Source organism: Phoca vitulina, unplaced genomic scaffold (assembly GCF_004348235.1).
Source record: "Phoca vitulina isolate PV1807 unplaced genomic scaffold, GSC_HSeal_1.0 scaffold124, whole genome shotgun sequence".
Classification (NCBI taxonomy): domain Eukaryota; kingdom Metazoa; phylum Chordata; class Mammalia; order Carnivora; family Phocidae; genus Phoca; species Phoca vitulina.
In genome coordinates, this window is record NW_022589827.1 from 344,903 (window position 1) to 357,100 (window position 12,198).

General features: G+C 38.3%; 1 protein-coding gene across 1 annotated transcript; it reads right to left on the bottom strand.

The window, feature by feature from the left end:
• Positions 1–10,434: 10,434 nt before the first annotated feature.
• Positions 10,435–11,940, bottom strand: LOC116628632 (germ cell-less protein-like 1). The gene has a single exon (XM_032398989.1). It carries the CDS (start codon positions 11,938–11,940, stop codon positions 10,435–10,437), a length of 1,506 nt encoding a protein of 501 aa, XP_032254880.1.
• Positions 11,941–12,198: the final 258 nt, after the last annotated feature.

Sequence of the window (12,198 nt, forward strand, 5' to 3'; positions counted from 1 at the left end):
GGGGAGGGGGCCTCCGTCAGCCTCTACTGGCAAGTGATAGAGCAGCAGAGCACAAAATCAGAACTTTTAAAAGTCGGTTTGGCTGAGGGACGTTGCTCCAGTGGCTAAGCGGGGGGTGGAACCCTTGCTGAGACAGTGTGGTCTCAGGACCCTCAGGGTCACAGAAAGACCATGGGTGCCTGAGTGTGGCAGAGCTCCCAGGTATCGGAGCAGGGAAGCTGGCTGCAAAGACGGAGCCGAGGAGTGGGCTCTCAGCTCGGGGTTGCCATAAATTGTGATCTGCGGCACAGTCAGGCCACTGCTCCTCAGGCAGGGACCCAACAAGCAGCAGAACCGGGGAGACTCCCCTTCCTCCCCTGGGAGGAGCTGCACGGAAGTGCACCACAGGAATCTGCTGGGTTTGGAGAATCCACAAAGGGGTTGTGTGCCAGAGATAGAAAAGCTCGGTCACAGGCCGGGTGAGCATGGAGTGTGGCCAGAGACCAGGGAGATGGGAGTGATTGACTGCTTTTCTCTGGGGGCTCACTGAAGAGTGGGGCCCCAAATTCTCGGCTCCTCCTGGGCGGAGATTGGGAGGCCGCCATTTTCACTCTTGTCCTCCAAAGCTGTACGGAAAGCTTGCAGGGAACAAAAGCTACCAAGAGCAAACCCGAGCAGATTACTTAGCCCGGCCCCAGCAAAGGCAGGGCAATTCTGCCTCAAGCAAAGACATTTGAGAACCACTGCAACAGGCCCCTCACCCAGAAGATCAGCAAGAACAGCCAGCCAAGACCAAGTTTACCAATCAATTAGAAGGGCAGAACGCCAACACTAGGGGAATACAGCACATAGAATTCATGGCTTTTTTACCCCTGATTCTTTAGTCTTTCAAAGTTAATTTTTTGAATTTTCTTTTTTTCTTTTTCTGGTTTTTTTTTTTGAATTTTTCTTTTTCCCTTTTTCAACAAATATCTTATCAATCTCCTTTTTAAAAATCTTTTTTATTTTTCATTTTTAGAGTCATATTCTACCCCTTCATAGTAGTTAACCTTATTTTTGGTATATATGTATAAGTTGTTCTCTCTTTAAAATTTTGGGATACAGTTTCTTCTAACAAACCAAAATATACCCTAAATCTCTAGTGTATGGCTTTGTTCTACTCTCCTGCCTGATTGCATTCTCTCTCTCTCTTTTTTTTTTTTTAATTCCTCTTCTTTCTTTTTTCAACCAACTTCTTATCTTACCAATTCCTTTTATAAAATCTTTTATAATTTTCATCTTTATAGTCATATTCCCTCCCTTCATCGTACTTACCCTTATTTTTGTACATATATAAGTTTTTCTTTCTTTAAAATTTTGGGAGGCAGTTTCTTCTAACAGACCAACATATGCCCCAAATCTAGTGTGTGGCACTGATCTATGCACCAGCCTGATCATATTTGATTATATTCTTTTTTTTTTCTTCTTCTTCATTTTCTGTCGACCTCTGAGAGTCAGGGACCTGGGGCAGTGAAGGAACTGAGAAAAAGAGACGACAGTATAGCGAGGCACAGGGGACCCTGAGCAAACAGCCTGAGGTCCCGAGGTTTATTTTCCATAATCTTATATACCTTCTACAATGATATAGATCTATAATGATTTACAGCAGGGGTGTAGTAAGGCACATTCCTCCACGTACCCAGGATTAGTCAAGCATGTAAGAATCTTTAAAACAGAATAAAGGAACAAAGAGGGGAGTGCCCAGTGTGCTATTTACAGGATAAGGGAACAAAGAGGGGAGTGCACAGTGTGCTGTTTACAGCTGGCTTCCTAGCTACTAAACATCTTCTGCTGCGTACTTTAGAACTGACCACACACGTCCCAAGGGCATTTCACTCTGATCCTATCGGGTTATTTTTAACCCTGCAATCTCGAGTTTTCTCAGAGATCTTGGAGTCTGAGCAAACATGCACCAGTGGTTGTTGTGGCATTCTGTTTCCCACATTTTTCTTTTTTTCATTTCTCTTTTTTCTTTCTTTCCCTTTCCTTTCCCCCAGTTTCAGGGCTCTACTGATTTGTTTAGTGTATATTTTTCTGGGGTCACTGTTACCCTGTTAGCATTTTGATCGCTCACTCATCTATTCTTCTCTGGACAAAATGAGAAGATGGAAAAAATCACCTCAAAAAAAAGAACAAGTGGCAGTACCGACTGCCAGGGACCTAATCAATATGGACATTAGTAAGATGTCAGAACTAGGGTTCAGAATGACGATTTTAAAGGTACTAGCTGGGCTTAAAAAAGCATGGAAGATATTAGAGAAACCCTTTTTGGAGAAATAAAAGAACTAAAATCTAACCAAGTCGAAATCAAAAAGGCTATTAATGAGGTGCAATAAAAAATGGAGGCTCTAACTACTAGGATAAATGAGGCAGAAGAGAAATTAGTGATATAGAAGACTAAATGATGGAAAATAAAGAAGCTGAGAAAAAGAAAGATAAACAACTATTGGATCATGAGGGCAGAATTCGAGAGATAAGTGATATCATAAGATGAAACAATATTAGAATAATTGGGATCCCAGAAGAAGAAGAAAGAGAGAGAGGGGCAGAAGGTATACTGGAGCAAATTATAGCAGAGAACTTCCCTAATTTGAGGAAGGAAACAGGCATCAAAATCCAGGAGGCACAGAGAACCACCCTCAAAATCAATAAAAATAGGTCAACACCCTGACATCTAATAGTAAAACTTACAAGTCTCAGAGACAAAGAGAAAATCCTGAAAGCAGCTTGGGAAAAGAGATCTGTAACCTAGAATGGTAAAAACATTAGACTGGCAACAGACCTATCCACAGAGACCTGGCAGGTCAGAAAGGACTGGCCTGATATATTCAGAGCACAAAATGAGAAAAATATGCAGCCAAGAATATTATATCCAGCTAGGTTGCCATTAAAAATAGAAGGAGAGATAAAGAGATTCCAGGACAAACAAAAACTAAAGGAATTTGCAAATATGAAACCAGCCCTACAAGAAATATTGAAAGGGGTCCTCTAAGCAAGGAGAGAGCCTAAACGTAACATAAACCAGAAAGGAACACAGACAATATAGAGTAACAGTCACCTTACAGGCAATACAATGGCACTAAATTCATATCTTTCAATAGTTACCTTGAATGTAAATGGGCTAAATGCCCCAATGAAAAGACACAGGGTATCAGATTGGATAAAAAAACAAGACCCATTGATATGCTGACTGCAAGACACTCATTTAGACCGAAAGACACCTCGAGATTGAAAGTGAGGGGGTGGAAAACAATATACCATGCTAATGGACACCAAAAGAAGCTGGGGTGGCAACCCTTATATCAGACAAATTAGAGTTTAAACCAAGGACTATAATAAGAGATGAGGAAGGACACAATATCATAGTTAAAGGGTCTATCCAACAAGAAGATCTAGCAATTTTAAATATCTATGTCCCTAACATGGGAGCAGCCAATTATATGTCAAAAAATAACAAAAGCAAAGAAACACATCAACAACAATACAGTAATTGTAGGGGATTTTAACACCCCCCTCACTGAAATGGACAGATCATCTAAGCAAAAGATCAACAAGGAAATAAAGACTTTAAATGACACACTGGACCAAATGGATTTCACAAATCTATTCAGAACATTCCATCCCAAAGCAACAGAATACACATTCTTTTCTAGTGCCCATGGAACATTCTCCAAAATAGATCACATCCTATGTCACCAATCAGGTCTCAACCAGTACCAAAAGACTGGGATCATTCCTTGCATATTTTCGGACCACAGTGCTTTGAAACTAGAACTCAATCACAAGAGGAAAGTCGGAAAGAACTCAAATAATGGAGGTTAAAGAGCATCCTACTAAAGAATAAAAGGGTCAACCAGGAAATGAAAGAAGAACTAAAAAAATTCATGGAAATAAATGAAAATGAAAACACAACTGTTCAAAATCTTTGGGATGCAGCAAAGGCAGTCTTAAGAAGAAAGTATATAGCAATATAAGCCTTTCTCAAGAAACAAGAAAGGTCTCAAATACACAACCTAACCCTACACATAAAGGAGCTGGAGAGAGAACAGCAAATAAAGCCTAAGCCCAGCAGGAGAAGAGAAATAATAAAGATCAGAGGAGAAATCAATGAAATAGAATCCAAAAGAACAGTAGAACAGATCAACGAAACTAGGAGCTGGTTCTTTGAAAGAATTAATAAGATTGATAAACCCCTGGCCACACTTATCAAAAAGAAAAGAGAAATAACCCAAACAAATAAAATCATGAATGAAAGAGGAGACATCACAACCAACACCAAAGACATACAAACAATTATAAGAACATATTATGAGCAACTCTATGCCAGCAAATTAGATAATCTGGAAGAACTGGATGCATTCCTAGAGATGTATCAACTACCAAAACTGAACCAGGAAGAAATAGAAAACCTGAACAGACCTATAACCACTAAGGAAATTGAAGCAGTCATCAAAAATCTCCCACCAAACAAAAGCCCAGGGCCAGATGGCTTCCCAGGGGAATTCTACCGAACATTTAAAGAAGAATTAATACCTATTCTTCTGAAACTCTTCCAAAAAAGAGAAATGGAAAGAAAACTTCCAAACTCGTTTTATGAGGCCACCATTACCTTGGTCCCAAAACCAGACAAAGACCCATCAAAAAGGAGAATTACAGACCAATATCCTTGATGAACACAGATGCAAAAATTTTCACCAAAATACTAGCCAATAGGATCCAACAGTGCATTAAAAGGATTATTCACCACGACCAAGTGGGATTTATTCCTGGGCTGCAAGTTTGGTTTAATATCCACAAATCAATCAATGTGATACAATACATTAATAAAAGAAAGAGCAAGAACCATATGATCCTCTCAATAGATGCAGAAAAAGCATTTGACAAAGTACAGCATCCTTTCTTGATCAAAACTCTTCAGAGTATAGGCATAGAGGGTACACACCTCAATATCATAAAAGCCATCTATGAAAAACCCACAGCGAATATCATTCTCAATGGGGAAAAACTGAGAGCTTTCCCCCTAAGGTCAGGAACATGGCAGGGATGTCCACTATCACCACTGCTATTCAACATAGTATTAAATGTCCTAGCCACAGCAATCAGACAACTAAAAGAAATAAAAGGCATCCAAAAGGCAAAAAAGAAGTCAAACTCTCACTCTTTGCCGATGATATGATACTTTATGTGGAAAACCCAAAGACTCGACAACAAAACTGCTAGAACTCATACAGGAATTCAGTAAAGTGGCAGGATATAAAATCAATGCACAGAAATCAGTGGCATTCCTATACACCATCAACAAGACAGAAGAAAGAGAAATTAAGGAGTTGACCCCATTTACATTTGCACCCAAAACCATAAGATACCTAGGAATAAATCTAACCAAAAAGGCAAAGAGTCTGTATTCAGAAAACTATAAAATACTCATGAAAATAATTGAGGAAGACACAAAGAAATGGAAAAATGTTCCATGCTTATGGATTGGAAGAACAAATATTGTGAAGATGTCAATGCTACCTAGAGCAATCTACACATTTAATGCAATCCCTATCAAAATACCATCCACTTTTTTCAAAGAAGTGGAACAAATAATCTTAAAATTTGTATGGAAACAAGAAGGAGCCTGAACAGACAGAGGAATGTTGAAAAAGAAAAGCAAAGCTGGTGGCATCACAATTTGGACTTCAAGCTGTATTACAAAGCTGTAATCATCAAGACAGTATGGTACTGGCACAAAAACAGACACATAGTTCAATGGAACAGAATAGAGAGCCCAGAAATGGACCCACAGCTCTATGGTCAACTAATCTTCGACAAAGCAGGAAAGAATGTCCAATGGAAAAAAGCCAGTCTCTTCAACAAATGGTGTTGGGAAAATTGGACAGCTACATGCAGAAGAATGAAACTGGACCATTTCCTTACACCGCACACAAAAATAGACTCAAAATGGATGAAAGACCTAAATGTGAGAGAGGAGTCCATCAAAATCCTAAAGGACAATATGGGCATCAACCTCTTCAACCTCAGCTGCAGAAACTTCTTCCTAGAAACATCGCCAAAAGCAAAGGAAGCAAGGGCAAAAATGAATTATTGGGACCTCATCAAGATAAAAAGCTTTTGCACAGCAAAAGAAACAGTCAACAAAACCAAAAGACAACCAACAGAATGGGAGAAGACATTTGCAAATGACATATAAGATAAAGGGCTAATATCCAAAATCTGTAAAGAACTTATCAAACTCAACACCCAGAGAACAAATGATCCAATCAAGAAATGGGCAGAAGACATGAACAGACATTTTTCCAAAGAAGACATCCAAACGGTCAACAGACACATGAAAAATTGCTCAACATCGCTTGGCATCAGGGAAATCCAAATCAAAACCTCAATGAGATACCACCTCACACCAGTCAGAATGGCTAAAATTAACAAGTCAAGAAACAAGGGATGTTGGTGAGGATGCGGAGAAAGGGGAACCCTTCTACACTGTTGGTGGGAATGCAAGCTGGTGCAGCCACTCTGGAAAACAGTATGGAGGTTCCTCAAAAGGTTGAAAATAGAGCCACCATATGACCCAGCAATTGCCCTACTGGGTATTTACCCCAAAGATACAAATGTAAGGATCTGAAGGGATATGTGCACCCCAATGTTTGTAGCAGCAATGTCCACAATAGCCAAACTATGGAAAGAGCCAAGATGTCCATCGACAGATGAATGGATAAAGAAGATATGGTATATATATATACAATGGAATATTATGCAGCCATCAGAAGGAATGAAATCTTGCCATTTGCAAAGACATGGATGGAACTGGAGGGTATTATGCTGAGTGAAATAAGTCAGTCAGAGAAAGACATGTATCATATGATCTCACTGTTATGAGGAATTCTTAATCTCAGGAAACAAACAGGGTTGCTGGGGTGGTGGGGGTTGGGAGGGATGGGGTGGCTGGGTGATAGACATTGGGTAGGGTATGTGCTATGGGGAGCGGTGTGAATTGTGTAAGACTGATGAATCACAGACCTGTACCTCTGAAACAAATAATACATTATATGTTTTAAAAAAATGAAGAAGATAGTAGGAAGGGAAAAATGAAGGGGGGGAAATCAGAGGGGGAGAGGAATCATGAGAGACTATGGATTCTGAGAAACAAACTGAGGGTTCTAGAGGAGAGGGGGTGGGGGGATGGATTAGCCTGGTGATGGGTATTAAAGAGGGCATGTACTCAATGGAGCACTGGGTGTTATACGCAAACAATGAATCATGGAACACTTCATCAAAAACTAATGATGTGGGTGCCTGGGTGGCTCAGTTGGTTAAGCAACTGCCTTCAGCTTGGGTCATTATCCTGGAGTCCCAGGATCGAGTCCCACATTGGGCTCCCCGCTTAGTGGGGAGTCTGCTTCTCCCTCTGACCCTCTCCCCTCTCATGCTTTCTCTCACTCTCAAATAAATAAATAAAATCTTAAAAAAAAAAAAACTAATGATGTAATGTATGGTGATAAACATAACATAATAAAATTTTTTTTAAAAGATCCAATTTTTTGTGTTCAAAAAATGAAGTGTATATATGCCCAATACAATGATTGGCACATAGTAGGCACTCAGTAAATGTTGACTGGCTAAGGTCCAAATCAAAAACAAAAGGCTAGATATGTGTATATCAAATGTTAATGATGAATATCTATAGGTAGAGGGTGTTAGGTGATTTTTACCTTCTTCTCTGTTTATTTCTGTATAGTATGAAAGAAATTTTCAATAAATGGGTGTTATTTTCCTAATTAAAAAAAAGACAAAAAATATTATATTTCAAAATCTGGGCCTAGCCTCTGAAAATGGTATTATTAATAGGCTGATTTTATCCTTAATATTTTTTTAACATAAAACTATTCTAGTACTTTGTTGTGTCAACTGCCTTTATTTAATACTAAATTGGATTACTAACTTGAATTTAAAATAAAGTGGCCAGTAGATGATGGGTATTAAAGAGGGCACGTTCTGCATGGAGCACTGGGTGTTATATGCAAACAATGAATCATGGAACACTACATCAAAAACTAAAGATGTAATGTATGGTGATTAACATAATAATTAATTAATTAATTAATTAATTAAAATAAAGTGGCCAGTCACATTAAGAAAACAGATTCACCAAGTTTCTGGTATTTTCTAGTGTCTTTTGGTAGCTTCACTCATCACCAGAGTGGTAGGTTAGATCTTGAGCCACTGGAATGGAAAGTTGCATCCTTGATCTTTACTTAAATTGCCTATCTCAGGGGCACCTGGGTGGCTCAGTCAGTTAAGCAACACACTCTTGATTTTGGTTCAGGTCGTGATCTCAGGGTCGTGAGATCAAGCCCCGCATTGGGCTCTATGCTAGGTATGGAGCCTGCTTAAGATTCTCTCCCTCTCCCTCTGCCCTTCCCCTACCCCTACCCTGTTCACATGTGCACTCTCTTTCTAAAAAAACAAAAACTAAATTAAAAAAATAAATTATCTATCTTAAATGATGATCAAAGGACCAGGTGGAGACCAAGGGACTAAGACATAACCTAAATTATTTACAGGCTCGCTCATGTTTTGGAATTGGCAGAGTATGTGAAACAATGATCTTAGGTTATTTGGGGAAATATGGAGCATGCCTATCATATTTTTCTATTGCTATCATTACCCCTCTGCTTATGTGTAACACTGGTTGAGATACTTGAGGAAGATATGACAGTAATATCTGTTAAACTACTAAGCAGTCTTTTGGGGGTGTACCACAGATTTTTGAGATACCATGTGCAATTCTACTTTCCCCTACTGTTCTCTTTCAAATTTAGGATCTTTATTTTGTAAAAGTTCCAAGTTTTTAAAATTAGAAATTGAGAATTCATTCAGACTGCCTCAAGAGGGGATGGAATACCTTATGTATGTTATTGCAAGGTCCTTACAATTTGATAGAACATGAAGGCCATGCAAATAAAAATTGAAAAATGGCTGTGGTAAGCACATTAAAATAAGTTATTCTTGATTGCATGCTTGGTATACAAGGAATATGTGATATGATTATTATGTACGTTCATAGAAAAAGACAATCATATTGAAACCAATATAAACAGCATTCAAGGTGCTATAAAAATTTTTGAAAGTTGCACCAGTCAGCTGGACAGACAGGGCTCTCTCTTCCTAGCTCATGAACTAGCAGACATATTTTTGAAAGTATAATATTTACCCAAATGGCTTTTATTTTGAAATAAATGTTACTTCAGGGGCTCCTGGGTGGCTCAGTCATTAAGCATCTGCCTTCGGCTCAGGTCATGATCCCAGGGTCCTGGGATTGAGCCCCATGTTGGGCTCCCTGCTCAGCAGGGGGCCTGCTTCTCCTTCTCCCACTCCCCCTTGCCTGTGTTCCCTTTCTCGCTGTCTCTCTCTCTGTCAAATAAATAAAATCTTAAAATAAAAAGAAAGAAATGTTACTTCAAATACTGTATAGACAAAAAGAACAAACTCTGGCCAAAAAGAGTAAACAAGTACAAATAGAAAAAATGAAGAGGATACTTTGAAATTATTCATATCTGGATATCCATAAGAATGACTGGTATTTATGGAAACCCATTTTAGTCCATAATGCTTATCCAACCATTTCAAAAATTGTATGTGTGTGTGCATATATATGAATTCATATATTATATAACTATATATTTATTTGTATATATTTACATATAATATATAAAATTATGTTATTATATGTTATATGCTATACAATTGTTATTATATACTTATGTTAATATATTGTGTATATATTAATATGATATATAATAATATATAATTATGCAATATGCATTCTCCAAACCACAGAGAAAATGGGACACGTGGCAGATTAATTGTAAAATATCAACAAATTATACCATATGTAAAGTTGTAAAATTTGACATTATTTGTCTGGCTATTTAAATCTGTACATTATTGAGTCCAAAGAAAATTCCTAATCATAGGTTTAACTTGATTGACTCTTTTGTAATATTGCTGCAATTAGAGACATTTGTGCAACAATTTTAGCAAGGAGGAATTTTTTTTATTCTCTCTCAATATTAGTTAAGGTAAAATTTATCTAACAAGTTAATTTATTTTTGGTTCCTATAGTCTCTTTTTGCCATTTGGAACTTGCCTATTGATGGTAAATGAAAAGTAAAAGATGTCAGCATCATTGACTATTTGGTTTCACAGATATATTTTCTTGGAATTAAACTTTTTCTTCATTGATATGCAGAAATAAAATGAAGATAAATAGTAGTCATTTATGATAGTTATATTTGAAAGATTATTTTCATTTCTGTTATTGGTCTTTATTGTGTTTAACAGTAGGACCACTAAATGAAATGAGACATCAAAAGTTTTCAAAATGCTAATATATACTAATTGACAAGATTGTCAATTTCCTGGATTTTCTAATGATATAAACAAGAAGTTACAGAATATATATAAAGGGAAGCTAAGAACGGTGCTATCCAACTTCATGACCACTTGCTCCTCATCCTTTTCAAAAGTAAGTATTTTATAACCAGTTGTTTTGCTGAAACTTAGTTTTCCACCAGAATCAAAATATACCAAAGTTAATCTGAATGCAATATTTCTTAGAGGTTGTAGAGAAATGGAACTGTCACATGGCTGACTGAAAGTATTTTGCTTGAAAATTATATAATGGCTGGTGAAGATGACATGTAAGGGAAAGCCAAAGTTGTAACCTGACCACTTCCAGGAGTATTTTCCATCTTTGACAATCCTCTTACCACATCTCATGCTATGTTCTTCAAGTTCTGTTTCATTGATGTTTTGAGGCCCAATTTCCCTATATTGTTGTGCTCTAAGCAAGGTAAACCATTGATGTTTATAAACAGATGATAACCATTTTGAAGGTATCAGAGTGTCTTGTTCAATAACTCTTGTGGAGGCCAGGTCAGAGATGATATGCTGAAATCTTAAGTTTTTAAACACTGGTTGGAAATGTATGCCTTGTTTGGTTTCAAGAAAGGAAATGTTACCAACACATTCCTTGTGCCTAGAAAGCCAGTTGTTTGCATTAACTAAAAGCTGTTTCATTGAGCCTTTCCAAGCTGGATTAAGGCGAAGGAACATCCACTCTTTAAGTGTGGTATATACATCTATTTCCTTCTGCATTACTAATAAATTAGAAGAAGAAATGAGAAGATTCATGAGATCTATACTGAGTTCTTTGTAAAGTTCAACACTTGGATGTGTCATCAAATTGTGGAGAAGCCATTCAAAGCACCCTGTCTTTACAGAATCTAACCCATAGGTCTCTGCTGCTGCATAATAGCCACATACAGTTTTTGCATTAATTGTTCTCTTCATGGTCTCATCACACTGCTGAATTAATTCTTCTACTTGAAACAGGCATGCTGTTGCCAAAATTCGTGGAATTTGAAGGGGATCCATTAAGATGTATTTATCCCTATACAATGAGCCTAGTACAAAGTGCAGGGAATCTACATCTATATTCTGGTCATTAATCTCCAGGTCAATAATATCTTTATGCGATTCTTCCCAAGAACCTCTAAACATAGTAGCAAAGTAGCTTGACTGACATAAAAACATTTTGTGTAAACACCATACTTTCCCAAGGGCACGAACTTTAACATCACTTGTTTCCCCACGCAAAAATAAAGTTTGGTAAGCATACTCAGATGCAATCTTAACTTTTTTACCCTGGCTTGTGCTGACTACATGCTGTAGATCCTCTTCCTGGTCTAAAGACCTTTGGCTGATCTCAGATTCCGGGCTCAAGCTGAGCCCATTGCTCTGCTTGCGTTTATGGCTGCCAGATATATAACTGGGGCCCGCCTGGGCTGCTGGCGGCTGCGAATTAACTGTGGCTGATTCCCTGCGTTGCAGTATCCGACTGCTCAGGGGCCCCATAAATGAAAGATCTCAGAGCCCCTGAGATCGGTTGCAAAAAACTTCACTACCATGGCATTGCTGTGGCCTGCCACCTCTGCCTAGGCCCTAGTCAAACACAGTCCCCAACGTCACAGAGGAGGCTCTGCATTCTTTATTGTCCACCTCGCCCCTCCCTCCCTGTTGTCCCTCCCCGTTTCCAGTCTTCCATTGAGTTTGGCCCCTTGCCAAGGCCCAACCCTCTAGGTTTTTCTTGAGAATGTTATTCTATAAGAGATT

What these genes read in the sequence shown, in the direction of transcription:
- LOC116628632 (XM_032398989.1), bottom strand. Translation starts at nt 11,940, where the DNA reads ATGGGGCCCCTGAGCAGTCGGATACTGCAACGCAGGGAATCAGCCACA.